The sequence below is a fragment of the Rhinopithecus roxellana genome, chromosome 3 (genome assembly GCF_007565055.1).
Source record: "Rhinopithecus roxellana isolate Shanxi Qingling chromosome 3, ASM756505v1, whole genome shotgun sequence".
NCBI lineage: Eukaryota > Metazoa > Chordata > Mammalia > Primates > Cercopithecidae > Rhinopithecus > Rhinopithecus roxellana.
Genome location: NC_044551.1, coordinates 114,788,461 through 114,809,824, shown reverse-complemented (window position 1 = coordinate 114,809,824; position 21,364 = coordinate 114,788,461). Strand labels below are relative to the sequence as shown.

The following is a 21,364-nucleotide window of genomic DNA, read 5'->3' as shown; positions in this document are numbered from 1 at the left end:
GAATTCTTTATCTTTATAACACTTTTTTTTTTACAGCTGAAGTAACGTTTCAGCTAAACAAAACATTTGATGAATATTGATACTTGATTATAAGTTAGCAGGCATATGTATGTATGTATAATATATTTGTATACATATAACTTTATGTAAGTTAAAACTGTTCTGAAAAAGATGTACTACCATAATGATAAAATGTTTTCCAACAAAGGAAAAAAGTCAAAACCATGAATCGTTTTTATGTTTACTAGCCCAGAGGCACCACCATCCAATTTAATTACTAGAGACTAAAATCAAGACATTATGCTTTTTGTCAAAACCAAGAATCATTTGTGTCTTCACTAGCCCAAAGGCACCACAATGCGATTTAATTACCAGAGACTAAAATCAAGACATTATGCTTTTTTCTTTACCTTCTAACTGCTCTCCAAGACATTGAGTCATTTACCAAATCTTGTTGAATGTCTCTAAAACATCTCTCCAGTATGCCTACATCTCTCCTTTCCCATTGTACTACCACTACATCAGACCTTTCTCTTTTTTTTAACCTAAATGTTTTAATAGCTTTAAAACTGGCCTATTTTCTTACCCAACTAAAATTAGTTTTTACAGCAGCCAGGGCAGTCTTTTAACAAACCAGACAATAGTGATAGCTTACTCAAAACTTTTTAATAGCTTCCCATTGCCTTAGAATAAGATCCAGGTTCTTGAATTGGACCACCAAGTGCTGTATGATCTGGCCTGCCCTCATCTTGTACCTCATCTTGCCCTCATCATGCTTGAGCATGACAGCTGGCGTCTACCATTGCACTAACTACTGCCTCTTAGAATTCCCTCCCTCCATCTTTTCATGGCTGGCTCCTTCTTGACTTTTAGTTCTTAGCTTAAATGTTAATCTCAGAGATGTCTTTCCTTGCCATCTGATCTTAAGCAGCCACCAGTTTATTTTCTGTCACATCACACTTTTTGTTACATAAGGCATTACTATCTGATGTTTTTATTTTTATTTTTTAAATTTTTTCTTCCCCAACTAGAGTAAGCCATGAGTCTAGGGATCTTGAATATCACCACTGTTTTTCAGCTCCAAGGAATACTAACAAATTGTAGTAGACACTCAGTAAGTATTCAAATGAATGCAAAGAAAGAAATCGTTTAAACAACTTTTGGGTATCATATTAAATGTTTGCACAGGCTATTCTGGCAACCTAAAAGCAGTTGCTCAGCAGCTTTGGAAAACCTTGTCACGTTAATATTTGAATGTACTTCTTTTCATGCCATTCCCTGCATAAAAACCTTCTAGTGGTTTCCCTCTGCCTACAGCAAACAATTCTAAGCTTTTTAGCAAGGCTTTAACAATCTGGAGCCCAGGCTACCTTTTCAGCCTTGTTTTTTTCTTTTGCATCCCTATCACAACACAGATACTGTTTTTTGTTACCACTGGACCACTATTCTTCCGAAAAATGTAGCATTCTTCCTGGTATGGTAGTATATGAAATGTTACCTTGTATCAGTGAACCATTCCTTGACCCAGTGAAGAGAATTAGTTGCTCCTATTCTATGTTCCCTTTGCACTTTTGAATTGTTATAGCTCTTAGCAATTATATTCTGACCTTATTTTATGTGTCTAACATCTTTGCCAGAATGTGTGCATCCTCTTTGAGAGCAAGGAGTATAAATTTCCCACCTTCTCGTAGTTTCTGTAGTGTCGTAGGCTCTAGAAACTCCTCAATTTAAATCCTAGCAAACTATTAAAACGTCTAGGCCTCCATTTCCTCAACTGCAAAAATCAGGCTAATAATAATGCTAGCCTGATTGCTATGAGAAATAAATAAGAAAATGTTTCTGTAAACATTTAGCATAGAGCCTGCCATAGAGTATGTACACATTAATTACTGCTACTCATAATTGTTAGTCAGTTGAATGAAAGAAGAAAATTGATTGGTTTTTATCATGAAAGATTTCTAGGCAAGGTCATTTCTCATTTTGGCAATAACTGAAATATAGATATTGCAGGCTAGAGCTGGGCAGTTATTCAGGGGGAGGTGTGCTATTGTGTATATTTAAAACCAAAGCAATTCCCACTGTCCCCCTGAAATTTCAAACCTCTCCCATATAATTCAGTGACGTTAATCTGAATGGTATCTTTTTGGCTTAATCGTATTTTGCCTTGTTTCTTTGTTAACTGTTTGAGTTTGTATGAGTTTGATGGACTTTCTCCACCAAATGTTCCTTTCCCATCTGTGATTTTCTCTCCTGTAGACTGATTAAATACTTCTTAATGTCTGCAGTAACAAGCACAATATATGCAGTATACGCTGTTCTTTCAGGGCAGGCCTAGTAATCAGCGGGACTGTTCAATTCTTAGGGCGGCCACAGTTTTGCCTGCCATCGTAGTTCTTTATACTTCTCTTGGTTTTTACTTTGTGTATATTTTTGTTTAAGCATTAAATGAGATGGAAGACATCGTCCAAGAAGATGGAGAGGTGGTGGCCGAGAGTGGAAATAATACTCCAGCTCATAGCCAGGCAATTATTCCTGTGGATGTTGATGAGGAACAAGCAGGTAATCATATGATCTATCCCACATTCATCATTCTGAAACTGTGGCCTAACTCTAATGAAGTACGTGAGACACCGAGAATGATTGTTTTCTGACCTTTCAGCTAATGATGTGTTTTATGCTATTGATTACTGAGAACTGTAATACATTGCTGGTATTCTCGTTGCATGTATATATATCTTACTAAAGTTTGTCTTTTATTATTTGTGACTGCAGCAACAACTGCTTTTTCTGTATAGCCACATGTGCATGTGTGTGTCCGTGTATGTGTAGAAAAAGAAAGCACTCAAATTGTTGATGGAAAAATAAATGACCTGATTAAATATTCTGCTTTTGCCTTCCCCTCAATTCAGTTAAAGAGGAGGAACAGTTGAGAAGTTGACCTGGTTTAGTAAACAGACCAAAACCTAGCCTCTGTTTGCCATTGGCTGACTTAAGACAGGATATAGAGTCGTAGGCCCTTAAAGATTTACTCGCACAGCCTTTCATTTTACAGATGGGGAAATTAATTTTCTTTCAAAAGTTTAAATGATGTGCTCAACACCAGTCAGCCAGTAATCGAGGGACAGAATTGAAATTGAGAAAACTCAAGTTTTCTCATTCCCTGCCTGTTAGAATGCTGCCTTGTCTTTGAATGGAAAAGATGCTACCCTGTTTTAAGTGTGTGACAGATGTAGTCTCTCATTCAACAAATATTTATTGAGTGCCTACTCTGTGTCAGACATTGTACAATGTGACAGGAAAAAAGCTAGGTTCCTTGGGGCATACATTTATTGATGGAGCTAATATTAGTCACTTGTCAGAGAGAATTAGGTTATAAGAACTAGGTTTAAAAGCTGTACTGCCAAGCAGATAAAACATTTTTTACATAAATACACATATTCAACCAAAATGTAGCATGCGTCTAGCCTTCAAAAATAGATCTGCTACATCTAATGAGATAGATCCATACTCAAAGAATACAGTCTTGTTTACCAGTCCCATACATTTCTGAGTTCATCTTCATTTACTTAACCTTGGCTCATATGTTTGAAAAATTGAGAAAATATGTAGCTTATTTTTAAAATTATCACTGTTATTTAGATTATTTTTAGGATGATTTTATGCTACTCTTTGAAATAGTGAAGATCCTGCAAGGGAATGCTATATGAATGTCTATTTTAATTTGCCTTTAGAAATACATCAAGTTGATTGGCATATTAATCATACTTAATGTTGACATAATGGTTTAGAGTTAAGTTGCTTTCACAGTATCTTATCCAAGTGCATTATCGGTTAAAATGTGTGCCAGGGGAGGCTGCATAGAGCCACAAAGCATCTCTATTGATTCCAGAGCCCTGGAAATAGTACTTCTCATTAGACCCTTTCTTGCACAAAAAGTAACTGTTACGCCTGTACCTTTTTTTTTTTAGGACCCAGTGGTCTTCAGCGTGTAGTAAAACCAACCCCAATTACTGTTCATGATTCAGAGAGTGATGATGAAGAAGATAGTCTAGAACTCCAAGAAGTCTGGATTCCTAAGAACGGTACTCGGCGTTACTCTGAACGTGAAGAGAAAACTGCAGAGTCAGTGCAGTCCAGGGAATTGTCAGGTGAGAAATTACGTCTTTCTCTGAACTGTTAATGACAGTCACTATCAGAACTGACACACTTGGCCTTAATATGACAACTTGGGTGCAGTTAACATATATTATGGAATGTGACAGGAAGCAAGAAATGCACTTGCCCAAGTAAGAGGGAAATCTGGGTGGTGCTGTTGTAGGCAGTACAACACAACAGTGGTGTGGAATGAGGGCTCAGGGAAGAAAAGAAGGATTCTAAGTCTACAGTGGAGGCTTTAGTTGTGGCATCAGGGTGTCAGAGATTAGTGAGCGAAAAGCCTGTGCCTCATGTAAGGGATGACTACTGAGTCATCCAGAGCAATGAAAAGCAAACATTCACCAGTTGATAATCTGTCCAGTTGTGCTTAATGAATATTGGTGGCTAGTTTGGTGCTTGAAGGAGTCCAAAGTATATTTTTATAATCCCTCACATCCCTTTAAATCTAGGCAACAACCCTCTGCAATGCCTCACCAAGAAACTGTACTTCTCTTAACTTTGAAGTTCATACTTCTTCCTTGTCTTTCCTTCCCTTTTGTTTCTCCGAACCATGTGCTTACCTTTTTTAGCAAAGGATAGATTTTTTACAAATTGTCCAGTCATTTTTCCTTGGGTACCCTTACTCCTTAATATTTTTGAATGTTCAATACACACTTAACACTGACCCTGAAACATTTATATAGTACTATTATCTGGAAAGTTTAGTTCTTTGGACTTGGAATAATTTGCTAATCATTGGCTGATTATTCAATTTCTATTTAAGAGATTCAGATAACTTTATACTGTGGTTGAAAGAAGGTTTTATGGAAACTGAAATTTAGGAAAAGTAATATGACCAGCTGACTAACCTAACTTTCCCAGACAGTGCAGTTTCTAAATTTAGCAACTAAATCCTCTGTTGGCCAGACAAAACCTATTTATTCCTTTATATCTTCATTGGGCTTTATTGTGCCCCAGGTATTGTGTTAGGCACTGTGAGGGATATAGAGATGAGTAAGTCATGGTCTCTCTTTACAGAAGTTCTAGTCTGGTTGAAGAGTCATGTCAAAAACAATAGGTAGTAACATTACAGGGCACATACTACAACCACAGTTGATTTGGGGTGGGGGTGCAGAAGAGATGGAGTAGAGGACCAGGGCTGACAAATTGGTGAGAACAAAGGCTTTGAGGTAGTAAAGCAAGGGTATATTGAGAGAAAAGCTGGAGCTGGAATGTAGAATGTATATGGAGGGGACAACATGGAAAGATGGTTTGGAATTAGATCATAGTGAGGCTTGAAGGCATAGCTAAGGAGTATAAACCAGGTAGACACTAGGGAGCCATAGAGAATTTTATAGCAGCTCAATGATGTGATCACAGTTATACTTTAGGAAAATTAGTGTTTAGTATACATTATTTCCTGTTCCAAATTTACTCTTGCGTGTTGTCCAGAATTTGTACTGAAATCTTTTCTTTTCCTCGGGCCGTTCTTCTTTTTCTATAAGCAGTAAGTGGAAAAGGCAAGACTCCACTTCGAAAGAGGTACAACTCCCATCAGATGGGCCAGTCGAAGCAGTTTCCCCTCGAGGAAAGCAGCTGTGAGAAAGGCTGTCAGGTCACCAGTGAGCAGATCAAAGCCGATATGAAAGCAGCTAGGGATATTCCTGAAAAGAAAAAAAGCAAGGATGTTTATCCCAGCTGCAGCAGCACCACCGCCAGCACAGTGGGAAACTCCAGCTCACACAGCACTGCTTCTCAAAGCCCCGACTTTGTAAGGACGGTGAACAGCGGCGGCTCTTCCGAGCCTAGCCCTACAGAAGTGGATGTGTCCAGGCAGTGTGCCTGCTCCCCCGGTGGGTCAGAGGACTCTGAGGCCATGGAGGAGGGAGATGCAGAGAGTTCTGTCTGCCCCAGATGCTGCTGTCACAGGCCCCAGGAATCCCAAAGGAGAACTAGCAGGTGTTCTGATGAGGAACGTCCTTCAACCAGCCGAGCCTGTGTTGTGAATGGCCCGGATGGTACGAGATCCGCCTTTTCCTTTAGGACTCTGCCACAAGGGGGGTCTTCAGGCCCAGCACATGATGAGAGGACTAATGGGAGTGGCTCTGGGGCTACAGGTGAGGACAGGAGGGGGAGCTCCCAGCCTGAGAGTTGTGACGTGCAGTCTAATGAAGACTACCCTCGGAGGCCCCTAACCAGGGCCAGGAGCAGACTGTCCCATGTACTGCTGGTATCTGAGTCAGGTATGACAATGCTCCTAGGATTAGCAACTGCAGGGTAGGGCTGCAGAAAGGCATGAACTTGTTTCATGAGTTTTCTTACAAAAAGCCAGTTTGGCAAATTAAATTCTGTTTTGGGGTTTTGTGGGTCTTACAGATTTTGAACTAATTTTCAGCAGTGGTTTGGTGGGTGGGGGTGTAAAACAGTTTATGCAATGTCCAACCTGGAAAACTCAAATAGTTCAGCTTTTAAGGAAAGTGGCACTGTGTGTATTTACCCTAAATATAACACTGACTGACACCTAAGCCCCAGTAGATGAACTCTGCTACCATCACACACTTAGAGAAGTCTTAACTTAGGGAAGTTTTAAACCTTAGCCAAAAGGCAAGGACTTGACGTTGCTGGGGCTGGGGCAACACATCTCAGTGCAGCTTCCTGGGTATAGCCCTCTCTCTGTCTCTGCAGTACTTAGTAATTTTTTCAGAAATCTAGTTTTGCTTCAATTCAAGTAAGGTTTGCCAGGAGATAAGCAGGTAAGTAAATGGTTTGGCTGAGAATTATTTTGGTGAAAATACTCAGAACAAATAATGTGTATTTAATTTCATTAATGTTACAATGTATAGCCAAGGAATTGGGTGGAATGGGTGTAAGCACATTTATTAATCATAAGTCTGTTTCCATTTCTGATCTTATTTTTAAGTACTCTTTCCTGCCTTTATTATATCATTACTACCTGACAGTGAATAATAATGTATTTTAATTTTCTTCAAGTAGCCCTCAATTTTAAAACATTAAAATCAGTCCCAGAACATAGGTAGTCAGTGCTTTTTGTATATTCTAAATAGAACTAATTGAATCATACAGAGCTAAACAGAACAAAAGTAAGCTTTCATGAGATACATTTGAGACCTTAATTAATTGTGTGCTAGTTACCATAGTTGCATAAACTCATTGAAATATATGAGTTTTATTTGAAGACTTTTTTATGCTTTGCAAACAGTGGTTCTGCCATATGGTGAAAATACTTTTCCCAGCTTCAATTGTAAATGTTTGATAATATCTTTTTTAAAAAATTGGTGGTAAGATATAACTTTACCATTCAGTGTACAGTGTATAATTCAGCGGCACTAAATACATTCACCTTGTTATGCAGCTGTCACCACCAACCATCTGAACTTTTTCATCATCCCAAACTGAAACTCTGTGCCCATTAAACAGTATCTGCCTCCTATGACACCTTTTGTTGTGTGGTTTTTCATATTTGCAAAGTCAGATCTGCGTGTTTTCCTTTACGAGTTCATTTTTATGCTGTGAAAGGCCTTTCCTACACTTGGTTCAGATAAATGTGCCCATCTTCTTATTCCTTTGTTCACTGATTTCAGTTTAGTTCCTTAGTTCAGTTGGAATTTTATTTCAATCTGTGGGAACTAATGTTAATTTTTTATTCCAAACTATCACCAACTTGTTTCAGTACTGGTTATGGATGTCCGTTCTTGTGCTATTATTTTGAAATGCTCTTTGCTCATCTACTAAATTCTTAGACATACTTAGGTTAATCTCTGGCCATTCTATTCTGTTCCAGTGTTCTGTCTTCTTTCATTATTCTTCTTCGAAATTTCCTTGACTAGCCATGCATTTGCCATTTATTTTTATAGATGTGCTTTGTAATATTTTTATCAAGTTCCAAAAACTAATCTTGCTTTTTGTTTGGAATTTCATTCAATTGATAACTGAAACATAATTGTCATTTTAACAGCACTGAGTCTTCCTGTTTAGGGACTGTTATGTTTGCCGTTTTACTTACGTGTCTTGATAAAGTTTTTTTGTTTTTTGTTGTTTTGTTATTTTTTGCCTTGTGTTCTGCTTATCCCTTAACTATTTTATTCTGACTTTTTTCATGTCTAGAACTTTTTTTAAGTTAAATCATTCTCTGGATTTAAAATAAAGAAAATATTTATGTAGTGCTTCTTATTGCATTTATTATGTGATTTTTTTTCAATTTGAGAAGACTTCTAATGTCTGTAACATGGTTATACTAGGTAAATTATTTGCTAATATATTTTAGGTTTATAAAAATGTCTATTTACTTTGAATAGCGGTTTTTTGGGGTAGATATCAAAGTACTGATTTTAATATTATTAAAATCCCTTTTGGAAAGAACAAGAAGTTATTTGGGTGGCTTACAAATTATTATTATTATTATTATTATTTTTGAGATTATTATTATTATTTTTGAGATGAAGTCTCGCCGTGTTCGCCCAGGCTGGAGTGCAGTGGCGCCATCTCAGCTCACTGCAGCCTCTACCTCCCGGGTTCAAGTGATTCTCCTACCTCAGCCTCCCGAGTAGCTGGGATTACAGGTGCCTACCACCATGCCTAGCTAATTTTTGTGTTTTTAGTAGAGACGGGGGTTCCCCATTTTGGCCAGGCTGGTCTCCAACTCCTGACCTCAGGTGATCCACCCGCCTCAGCCTCCTAAAGTGCTGGGATTACAGGCATGAGCCACCGCGCCCGGCCCAAATTATTTTTAATCTGGCATGTTTTTTAAAGAGAAAAATCCAAACTAATAAAGGAAGAAACTTGAATTTAAAGATTTTTAAAAATCAGTTCAAAAAAAGTAACATTTGAGATATTTGGTTTTTAATTTATGACCCTGTGGAGTGTTAAAGCCATTTTAGAAGCTAATATAATTGTTTTGTGAATTTATATTTTGAGAGTAAATACCTGTAAGTTTCTTTTAATCCTCACTGTATAACAATTTGTAAAGTAAATATTAGAGAAATAAATAATTGGATTGTCAAAAAATAACATTTAAGATTAAAATAGTTGCTATAAATATTAAACACTTTCCCTGACACCCCAAGACTGGATTGATCTGCCTTTCTCTGTTTCTGTAGCATCTTCAACATTAATGTGAACCACACTCTGTTGTAATTTCTTGTTTTACTGTCTTCCTTTCTAGTAGACTGTGAGCTCCATGAGGACAAGGACAGTCTCTGCTTTTTCACCAGTATATTTCTATCCTTTAGCACCATGTCTTACACATGGTATGGGGCTTAGATAATAACTGTGAACATAATAAGTATAGACACCATCATATGAGGTATTGTTGATGCTAATGGATGTTTTGAATTACTAAAAAAAGTTCCTAAACAAAATTAATTTTCTCTAAACAGGGAGGGAGGCATAAGAGAATAACAACAAACATACAAACTTTTTTCCTTATGTGTCAGAAATGTTTGTTTTTCAAGCTCATATATGTATAAAGTGTGCTTCATTTTATAACTTTTCTTAGCAAATGTAAACTACTAGTTTGGGTACCCTGGAGAGCAGGAAACTTTACCTAATTTTGAACCCCATACTCTGTTAAATTAAGGGGGAAGGGAGAGAGCAGTCCAGGAAGGTGAGATACTTGAAAATCAGATCATAAAAGGAGATTTACTGAGAGAAGATTCTTACTAGAACACTGTCATGTAGTGAAACAGGCTTGCTTTTTGTTTGTTCATTTTCATTTTTGTGCTACTGGGAGAGGGAGCCAGGACTTATTAGAGGTTTTAAAAGGATTGTGAATTTTGGCTATCAGGTGAAGTGTGCTGCCGTTAGAAGGTTCCTTGTCAATGAAGATGATTTGATTTTGGATGAAGTTCCTTCAGGATACTATGGGAGAAGGCCTACATTGTGTTGTGTGGTTAGTAGTCTTCATGTTTTGCTGGAACTCCAGAATTCTGCTTAGTTTCAAGGTCCTTGGAGGAAGTTTGATGGGTAGAGCTCTTGGGCTCCTTTTCAGCCTTCAGCCAAAGCAGCTGCTTTGAATTGTTTTACAGTAGAATTTCACAGACTTCAGTGGTGCAGAAAGGATTTTGTTGTGTAAAAAAATCAGACTAAATCTCTAAGGTTCCCATCTAAGCCCAAGCCTTTGGGAATTTGCAGTATTCGTTCTCATTTCTTTGTCGTTTTTTGTGATCTTTCATGTTTGAGATTACAGAATTACTGATATTACAGAATTACCAAGTGGAATGTTTATAATTAGCAGTACTATCTAAAAAAACAGTATGGTGGTGATTTAATTCATGAAAGTCAGTTGTATTTAATTCTATATATGCTCTGCTACAGTATGATTAAGTATCAAAAACGAGAACGATGACTAATGTATTTTCTTGGAATATATATGTGCTTAAGTTTTAGCTATGAATTTAGCACTTGTTTTTAAATTAAATAAGGACAATATTTGCTTATTTCGAAGTGTATTGCTTCAGAACAGTACTAGTAAATAAGGGCCTTATTAACCAGGGTTTGACAGATGAAAGATTGCAGGTTTTCTAGCTTAGTAACTGGTGCTAGATTTCCTGGGTTTGACTCCTGGTTCCCATTTAGCACTGTGGCAAGTTTTTCTACCTTCCTGTTCTTCAGTTTCCTAATATGTAAAACAGGGAGAACAATAAGTCCATCTCAGAGCTATTGTAAGGATTAAGTGAGTTAATACAAGTAAAACCCTTAGAACAGTGCCTGACACACAGTAAGTGCTCAGTAAATATTTGTTATTCTGTTTTACCTGTGATGCATTCATTCATTCATTGGTTCTGTAAGTGTTGAGTGCCAATTCGTTCAATAAACGTTCCTTTTATCTCATTGCTAGTGACTGACATTGAAACAAAGATGAATTAAGAGAGTGTTGTTGCGTTTAACGAGCTTTTACGTAAATAGACCAACAAAACAAGTATAAAAGGAACTATTAGGGCAGTATGTAATGTTTGGGGATCAAGGGTGCTTTGTTAGAACTAAGTGTTTGAGTTGGACCTTTCCCAGATGGGTCGTATTTCAAAAAGTAAGGTCAGAAAAGGTGTTCTGGGCAGAAGAAGCTAGAGCAATTGATGACTTCGGAGATATTGGCAGTGGGACATGACTAGGGTATGGTGTGGAGAATGGGCAGAGCTGAAGCATAGCTCCAAATGTCAAGCATTGAAACATTGACTAAGCTTCAGTCAATAATTTAAAAGTTTTTTAGTAGGAAAGATAGGAGTTCAATTCACCAATAGTATTTAGGATGAGATGAGTCAGAGAGACTGGAAGTAGGAATGTTCATTAGATTATTAGGATGACCTAGGTATGAGAAGGGTTGTTATATTTGATGTAGATATGTTTGAAGTAATGGAGGGTGATCCTGTTTTGAAACAATCCATTGGAAATACCGATATAACTGTATTCCATTGGGAACCAAATTGTAGATTTGGGAATTGCCTTGATGGTGTTCATACATATGTGATTCAATGTGCTTGAGGGAAAGAAAGCAAGGCTAAAGTTTTGTTTTTTCTTTTTTTTTTTTTACCTTTTTTAGAAGTAGCCAAAACAAAGCCACGTCACGCCATGAAACGGAAGCGGACAGCAGATAAATCCACCAGTACAAGTGATCCTGTGATCGAGGATGACCATGTGCAGGTAGAGAAAAAACCCTCACTTACCTTTATCACAGTCTAGCCCAGTTCCTAAGTAATGCACGCAAACTAAAGTTTGTATCTTTATATAGTTTCTAATTTTTCTCCTTGTAGGTTCTTGTATTAAAATCCAAGAATCTCGTTGGAGTCACTATGACCAATTGTGGAATCACAGATCTAGTGCTTAAAGACTGTCCCAAGATGATGTTCATCCATGGTATGTATTTGGGCCCGTATTATACACGAGCATCATGAATGAGTTAAAAGAATTAGGAACTCATGAATACTGTAATAACATTACTGTCTTATTTTCTTAAAGGAAATATTGTGTTGGGTTATCTTTAGTTCCACCTTTGTTCTAGTTCTCAAAGTATTACTCCTTAGTATTTCTGAGCATCATGTAGAGGAACTTGGTTCATCTTTTAAAATAGCCTGTCTCCAAAAGATAATTACTGCCAGATCTGAAAGAGTAAATAACAGCCTGCATAGGCTTTGGAGTCAGACCTCAGCTTGATTGCTGGCTTGGTCATTTACCAGCTGTGTGACTTGGACATGGTTTTTGAGGGAAGCGCCGACTGGGCCTCAAGTGTATAACTGCTCTGTATTTGATTGAGATGATTAATTGTATCTTTACTTCATGGCACATTATCATTTATCCAAGCCCCTTTTTCTTTTTAGTCTCGTGTCCCTCATTGTTAATCTCATCCGCTCCCACCATCTATACTCGTGTATTGAACATATATCTTTCCAGTGTACCTTTTATATCTTTCTTTATATATGTGTCTGTCTCAAACATAGGGTATTAATTTTTGTGATTTCTTAAAATTTTAGTTACATAGTATATCCTACAATTGATCTATTAATTTTACCTTTTTTATTCAAAATTATATTTTAGATATCCATCCATGTAAAATTATGAAGATCTGACTTATTTCCTTGCCTTGGGCAAGTTATATAATTTTCTGTCTTCATTTTTTTCAATCTGTAAACTGTGCGTAATTATGCTTAACTCATAAAGCATTTGTGAAAGTTAAATGCAGTGATTGATATGTTTCTGTATGTATATGTATACAGGCATACCTCAGAGACACTACAGGTTTGGTTCTAGACCACCATAATAAAAGGAATATCACAATAAAGCGAATCATAAGATTTTTTTTTATTTTCCAGCGCATATAAAAGTTACGTTTACACTATAGTCAATTAAATGTGAGGTAGCATTGTATTTTTTTAAAAAATTTGTGTACCTTTATTTAAAAACACTTCATTGGCCAGGCACGGAGGCTCACTCCTGTAATCACAGCACTTTGGGAGGCTGTGGCAGGCGGATCACCTGAGACTAGGAGTTTGAGACCGGCCTGGCCAACATGGCGAAACTCCGTCTCTACTAAAAGTACAAAAATTAGCCAGGCGTGGTGGCTCATGCCTGTAATCCCAGCTACTTGGGAGGCAGAGGCAAGAGAATCGCTTGAACATAGGAGGCAGAGGTTGCAGTGAGCCAAGATCATGCCTCTGCACTCCAGCCTGGACAACAGAGCAAGACTCTATCTCAGAAAAAAACAAAATAAAATAAAAACACTTTATTATTCAAAGATGCTAACAATCACCTGAACCTTTAGCAAGTCATAATCTTTTTGCTGGTGGAGAGTCTTGCCCAAATGTTGAGGGCCTTGCCCTGGGTTAGTCTTTGGCTTAGGGAATGTTGTGGCTGGTTTGATCTGTCTAGACCACTCAGACTTTCTCCATATCAGCAATATGGCTCTTTTGCTTTCTTACCATTTGTGGGTTCACTGGAATAGCACTTTTAATTTCTTTCGAGAACTTTTCCTTGGCGTTCACAACTTGGTTAACTGGCACAAGAGACCTGGCTTTTGACCTATCTCAGCTTTCAGCGTGACTTCCTCATCAAGCCTAATCATTGCTATCTTTTTATTTTAAAGTGAGATTTGTGACTCTTCCTTTTATTGGAACACTTAGAGGCCATTGTAGAGTTATTAATTGGCCTAATTTCAACATCATTATATCTCAGGGAGTAGGGAGACCTGAGGGAAAGGGAGAGAGACAGAGGAACAGCCTGTTGGGGGAGCAGTCAAGACATACATAACATTTATTAAGTTCACTTACATTGGTGCAGTTTGTGGTACCCCACAATTAAAATAGTAACATCAGAGATCATTGATCACAGACCGCCATAATGGATAAAATAATAATGAAAAAGTTTGAAATACTGCAAGCATTATTAAAAATGTAACACAAAGACTCAAAGGGAGCACATGCTTACTAAAAAAATGGCATTAGTGGACGCTCAATTCATGGTTGCCACAGACCTTGTGTAAAGAATGCAATGTCTGTGAAGGACAATAAAGTACAATAAAATGAGAAATGCCTGTATATGTATATACATGATATATACACACACCCACACACACAGTGTGTGTACAGGGTCTGACCTCTAGTAATGCCTAGTAATGTTATTACACATTGAGCATCTCTAATCTAAAAATCAAAAGGCCCAAGTGCTTTAAAATTCAGAACTTTTTGAGCACTGACATGATGCTAAAAGGAAATGTTCATTGGAGCGCATTTCAGATTTCAGATATTTTTTATTAGGGTAAGTATATAATGCAAATACTCCAAAATTTGAAGAAAAATTTGAAATCTAAAACACTTCTGGTCCCAAGTATTTCAGATAAAGGTTAGTCAGGCTGTATTGCAAAAAATATTAAGAGGTTTATTTTGTTTTGTTTTACGTCTCCTACCATATTAGTAGTAAACAAAGAAATCCATTAAAAGGTATTTACCAAACATTTTGTCATAAACTAAGGAGAATCCAAGAAAGGAGAGATGAAACTGAGATTCAAGCACTACTCTGAATTCTACAAAAGTTCAGACCTTGGGGACCCCAGACTCTATTGTTTACTCTGAAGAAGTAGTACTTTTCTCTATCCTAGCCAATGAGGTCTTTGGTCCTAAAACATCTTAAATCACTGTCTCCTATTGGAGTTTCCTTCTACAATAGAGAACACAGGCTCTTCAAAAGCTCAGAGTTCGTAACAGTAGGGGTACTCACCCTAGCCTTTCAGTAGCACTGGAAGAACTTTCATTTCATTCTGTCAGTCCCTATACCCTTTGAGCTCAATTTTTGGACTCTGCCATTTGGCACCTCATTCCATTCCTTTCTCTACTCTGAGCTCTCCAAGAATCTGACTGGTTTTCTTCTTTTTACTTTGATGATTCTTCCTGTACATTCTCTAACCTAATGATGGATCACACGGCCTCAGGCCCAACCTTCTCCCCTTTAAACCAAATTGTTTGGCTCAGCTTATCATGGGGAGAGGATCTTAGCTTAGTCTGTAGATAGTGGCTAAGTTAATGACAGAGGAGATGATTAAATGAGATTAGAACTGACCTTAGCCATGTCTGATTTTATAGCTAGCAACCATTGGATCCTTACTGTCATCTAGCGCTTTCCTTTCCTCTGTTGCTGTCCTCAACACCAATTCCCCTCCTTTCCACCATGTCACAGAAGGAGAAAATGAATGTGAGAGGCAGGAGTCTCGCTCAGTGTTTAAATGTCAAGTTAGTTACACTAGATTGCGCAAGACGATGATGACATTTGGGTCAAGGATGTTACAGAAGATGTCTGTGAAATGTTAAAAAGATCAGGCAAATCAGCCTGTGGTTTTATAATCTTTTCCATTTGATCTTCTCTCTGAAGTTGGACCTGGTTGCAGTCTGTAATGAAAATTGGAGCAGGTTGAAATTTGAGATTAAAAAAAAGAGAAGGAAATATTTTTCTGAAGTTTGTATACTAGTTCAGTTAAATGTGTTTATTATATCAAAATTACTTTTTTCTGACTTCATGTTTTGTATATCAAACAGAAAAATTAATCATGTTTTAGACCAGCATTTCAATAGAACTTTCATGTTCTGTGTGTACACTGTTCAGTATGATGGTAACCACTAACCACATGGCTACTATATTGGACTGAATAGCTTTAGACCAAAATACCCAAATGTGTTTCTGGGTCTTTTTTTTCAAGGTTCTGCTTTTACATTTGTGACAGGAGTTAAAATCCAACTCTGCTCATTCCTGAGAGTGAATGTAAGGTAATATAGGTGAATTAGTTCAGGTCTGATTATTGACTATAAAAATGTATAATAGTTATTCATTTTTTAAATAAATATTTCCTAAACGGTTTCTGTTTGAGCAAGTCATTTTCTAGGGCTTGGTTTTCTTAACAGTAAAAATCTTAGAAAAAGACACTTTAATGTGCCCTTTCTACCTTCTTTTGAATTAAACAGAACCACATTTTCAAATTTTTTTGTTAACTGCCATTTGTACTCTATGATATTATTTGACCTATGTTAAAGATGTTTGTTACTGCAGTATTTTGTGCTAACAAAAATTAGGCCATCTCTCCGAAGATGATCTGTATAGCGCTTACCATTGTTTTCATTTTGTAGCTACCAGGTGCAGGGTACTAAAACATTTAAAAGTAGAAAATGCACCAATTGTAAACCGATTTGACTATGCACAGTGCAAGAAACTGAACATGGATCAGGTACTAGACCAGATACTAAGAATGCCACCCGAGAGAAACCGCATCATATACCTACGCCCAATGCAGCAGGTAACGAGCTTTGCTCCTTTCCGATGATACACATATTGTGATTTTTTTTTTTTTTTTTTTTTTTTATAGTCTTTAGCCTTTTGGATTTGGCATTCATTCACTTCCAACCTACAGTAATGATATTTTAGTTTTTACAAGTTATATATGATGCAGGGAGTTGTTATTCAACAGGTTTTTATACTTATTAAAAGTTACCTGTGGTTAAGAGCACAGTCTCTGGTTCAGACTGCCTGATTAAATTTCTGGCTGTCTGACCTGTAGCAGATTGTTTGACTTCTATGTCTTAGTTTCTTCATCTGTAAAATTAGAATAATAATGATATACCCAGGATTATTGTGATGTTTAATATATGTGAAACTCTAAAACAGGTGCTAGTATATAGTAAGCCATCATATAACTATTAGTGTCATTATCATTATTAAGAGTATATTGTATATAAGGTTCTGTGCTTAATGCCAAAAGAGGGTTTAAAGGAAATTTTAAATGCCCCTTTGTAATCAGTGTGTAAGCCTGGCCTCAAAAGAGTCAGTTCATCATATTGTCAAGCGTCTCAAAACTTATAGTATGCTGGGTACGAAAAAATACAGAACACATGATCCTTCCCTCAAGGAGTTTGCCTTCCCAAAAGGGAGATAAACACATATGCCACTGAGATGGCAGAGTGAGATTTCATAACTAGAGATGGGAGAGGGGCATGCCATGAGAAAAAAGCAATGTTATCAAAGGCTCCTAGAAGACAAGAAAATGCATTCTCTCTTAAAGACTGGACAGCAGTCCCATTTCAATAGGGTATATGTTACTACACAGTCACAGTTCTGTAATGCAGTCAGTACTTAATAAAGGACATACCCAGAAGTAGATTCTGAGTTGACTAACATCATTTATCTCAATCAGGATTCTCTGGTTTACTAAGCATTTAAATATAACAGTGAGATATAAATTGCCAAGTTCCCTAGACAGAAGAGTTAGTAAACTTATTCCCAGCATGACAAACTGTTTTCAGGTCTGTATGTGACTATTTGATTTTCAAATCAGCCAGAGATTTCAAAACGGAAGGTCCATGGAAAGATTGTTGAAGCTCTAGGAGAGAGCTTTCTAAGGCATTCTCTTTGTTGAAGGCGTCTGTTTATGATGTCTTCCGCAGGTGGACACACTGACTTTGGAGCAGAAGCTGTTTAGTGGTCCCTACCCCTATCACATCTGTATTATCCATGAATTCAGCAACCCTCCCAATGTCCGGAATAAGGTGCGCATTCGCAGCTGGATGGACACTATAGCAAACATCAATCAGTAAGTAACTCTGTGGCCCCTAAAAGCCTTTTTAGTCATTTCTCATAGCAGGGACTCCCAGAAGCAAATCCCAATTTTTCTTTATTTTAAATGATTCCATCTAAGCTTTTCAGACAAGCTTATCCTGAAGTTAACATAAGTGAGAAACTGAAGGAAACGAGAACTTAAAAGTTAACGTAAGTGAGAAACTGAGGGAAACGAGGACTTAAAACTAAAAAGCATATGTATATATTTATGATCTTTAAAACTCAGATAAAAAATACAAGAAAAAATTATACATGTACTTGTAACATTATTTAGCCTTGGGGCATGAAAAAGGAGATCAATTTGAAGAAGATCTTAAGACTATGATATTTTATATCATCAGAAAATTTGACTTTTATATATTTGTTATATTAATGTTGCATTAAGCACCTTTTGTGTAGAAGACATGTGCTTAGAAAGTGACTTTCTTTCCCTGATATGATTTTGAAGATAGTGAAGAAAGTAGTTTCGACCTGACTACACTTGGATTCTCTAGTTTGATTGTATCCTACTTCTGTTAGGTATTTAATATTTTGTTTAAGATGTTTGGTAGAATCTGTGTCTGAAACAGTTTTGATGGTTCCTTCCTACCCGACACTAATTATTTCCAGTTTTGTAATTTTTACTTAATTTTTCCTGTTGCCTCCAGAGAGCTCATTAAATATGAATTCTTCCCTGAAGCCACTCGAAGTGAAGAAGACTTAAAGAAATACCCCAAGTACCCCTGGGGGAGAGAAATCTATACTTTAGAAGGTATTTACAAATATTTAGAAAGTTAAATAGCCTGTGCAGTAGCTTGCCTCTGTAATCCCAGCGACTCAGGAGGCTAAGGTGGAACGATCACTTGAGCCCAAGAGTTCAAGACCAGCCTGGGAAACAAAACATGGCCCTTTCTCATTCACGAATGAATGAATGAATGATCCATCAGTCAATTAGTCAAACTGGTTTGGGCTTACAGCAAACAGTAACCCAAGTGTAGAGAATTACACTTTTTTAAAAAAGGAAAAGTTAAATAGCTATTAACTAGATCACCGGACATGCCTTAGGGAAGATATGAATGGGAGTCTTACAGTTCTTCAAAACATGGATGATTTCAATACCTGCAAGAAGTGGGAGCCAGATGAATATTGCTTTGCCTGTATGAGTCTTTACTATTTCTAGGACAATCAGAACCAGTGGTGAAACATAAAACATAAAAATTACAAATTAGTTTGATAGCTGGAAATGATTTGATGACACCTGACTCACTCTCTTTATTTTATATTTTACATTCTGCTTACAAAATACTGCAGAATTTGGCTCTATCAGCACTTCCACGCCAGTTAGCAATATTACATTTGTCTTCTTTTAGGTGTTGTGGATGGAGCTCCATATTCCATGATTTCTGACTTCCCTTGGCTGAGGTCATTACGAGCAGCAGAGCCCAACAGCTTTGCTCGATACGACTTTGAAGATGATGAAGAAAGTAATTATGACCTGACTTGACATCTATTCTCTAGTTTAAGTATAGCCTACTGTGTTACATACTTAATATCTTTTTGTGAGTTAGGAGTAGTGCAGTGTTAAATGGTTTCCCATATAAATGTTTTTTATTTACTCACTTCAAAGCAGTTCTTTATTTGTACAATAGATGTTCAGTGGACTTACTAGGGATATATAAAGGCTGGTAGAAAGGATTCCTTTGGACAAATTTTCCTACAAGATCTTTGTATTACTTAAGTATTTATAATCTTATTATTTATTGAATAATTCTTCACCTATATTGTTTCAAAATTGTTCCAATTGTATTATTCTCCTGCTAGTTATGAGCTGCTTATTGTGTGGAAACTTATAATTTAGGTGTAGAAATTTGGGGAGAAATTTTTGAATGTAGTTTCTCTAAGTGGTAGCATACTTGAGTATTTATTGTTAACCACAGTTTTAAAAAAATACTTTAAAAGGAAATGGATATTATGAACTACATGTACACGTGTCTGACTTACCTTTGATGACCTTTGGTATAGTATTTTTACCTTGAGACTTCAAGCATGTATGCTGTCTTAGGCATCAAACATAAGAACAAACTGGTGGTGACCCATTCCTTGAGCTATTCATACATCAGTTACATTATAGTGCAGTGTATGGGAATATCCTATGGACCAGCAGCTGATCAGTGATTTTCCAAATGATTCTGATTATCATATGTATCTCTCTTTTTATTTCTAATTTCAAAGGCACTATCTATGCTCCTAGAAGGAAAGGACAGCTGTCTGCAGACATCTGTATGGAAACAATAGGAGAGGAAATTTCAGAGATGCGTCAGATGAAGAAGGGTGTATTTCAGCGAGTAGTGGCAATTTTTATCCACTATTGTGATGTCAATGGAGAGCCAGTTGAAGATGACTACATTTAATTGGTCCCTCCTCCTTTCCAGCTATTTTGTCAGAAAGCAAATAGGACCATCCAGCTGCCAGAGTGCTCCACAGGGACTTGAGGCATGCGGTTGGGAGGTCCTGGCTCAGTCTGCGATGTAGGGAATGTATAAGGAACGTCGAAATTGTATACAAAGATTTGTACATAAAAAATATACAAAGACGCTTCCTAAAGTACCAACTTTATATCATATGTTTATACAATTTAATTTAAAAATTCATTTTAATGAAGACAGATAATTTGAAAGACTTTTGTTTTTCTTGACTTAATTCATAAAGTATCATTTTTTGACTGAGTCTCCATTTACTTCATTCTTAATGATTATTGTCATCCCTTTAAATCTGTGCCTTTTTCTTCTTGAGCGAAGCTGTTTGAGTAAACCCGTTGAAGAGTGTTTGTGTCTTGTGTGCTTTTTTGTTGTTACTAAAACACCAACTAAACCTTATAGTCAGACAAGGTTATATATGTTTCTGTACAAAGCTGTAGTTCTTTCTTAGTATTATAGTTGCCATGTTTCTTAAAATCAAGTAAAAAGACTTATGAGCTTAAAAAAAAGTGAGTTTGAGAGGGAAATGGAAAAGTTTCCAAAGTATTTCTAGTAATTTATTTCCACATTGAATTGTGTATATGCTTTATCTTAAATATAAAATAAAAGTTTATTAAAAACTTTTCTCTTGCCTTGGACCTGAATCCCTCTTTTTAAAGAAGAGTAGCAAATACTGCTCAGAAAAGCAGTGTATATATAGAGTTGTATCTAAGTAAGATTCCAGTGTAATCCAATTTCTGATCTCTGAAACAAGATGTTCAACTCACAGAACTTTTTTTGTTTGTTTGTTTTGGTTTGGTTTTTTTTGAGATGGAGTTTCACTCTTGTTGCCCAGGCTGGAGTGCAATGGCATGATCTCGGCTCACTGCAACTGCCTCCCGGGTTCAAGTGATGCTCCTCTCTCAGCCTCCTGAGTAGCTGGAATTATAGGCGCCCGCCACTATGCCTAGCTAATTTTTGGTATTTTTAGTAAAGGCAGGGCTTCACTATGTTGGCCAGGCTGGTCTGGAACTCCTAACCTCAAGTGATCTGCCTGCCTCGGCCTCCCAAAGTACTAGGATTACAGGCAGAGCTCTTTAAGACAATACTGGGAACAGCAGAATTTTCCAAAATTCTGGTCATTAGGAGGTGGTCTTTCTCCCCTTTCAAGGTGAGGAATTAATTGCCCTGAT

General features: G+C 37.0%; 1 protein-coding gene across 4 annotated transcripts in view; it reads left to right on the top strand.

Annotated features, from left to right (window-relative positions):
- FBXO38 (F-box protein 38) overlaps window positions 1-20,816 on the top strand; it is a 59,164-nt gene extending 38,348 nt beyond the window's left edge. The window contains exons 13-22 of one of the 4 annotated variants that reach the window (XM_010386833.2): window positions 2,440-2,559; window positions 3,969-4,148; window positions 5,643-6,152; window positions 11,690-11,790; window positions 11,901-12,003; window positions 16,254-16,420; window positions 17,565-17,710; window positions 18,384-18,487; window positions 19,086-19,199; window positions 19,948-20,816. In XM_010386833.2, the coding sequence (XP_010385135.1) occupies window positions 2,440-2,559; window positions 3,969-4,148; window positions 5,643-6,152; window positions 11,690-11,790; window positions 11,901-12,003; window positions 16,254-16,420; window positions 17,565-17,710; window positions 18,384-18,487; window positions 19,086-19,199; window positions 19,948-20,126 (1,724 nt within the window). In that variant the 3' untranslated portion in view covers window positions 20,127-20,816. Of the gene's footprint in view, window positions 1-2,439; window positions 2,560-3,968; window positions 4,149-5,642; window positions 6,378-11,689; window positions 11,791-11,900; window positions 12,004-16,253; window positions 16,421-17,564; window positions 17,711-18,383; window positions 18,488-19,085; window positions 19,200-19,947 lie in introns of all 4 variants that reach the window. The other 3 variants (XM_030927360.1, XM_010386830.2, XM_010386834.2) reach the window with 3 other exon arrangements.
- Window positions 20,817-21,364: the final 548 nt, after the last annotated feature.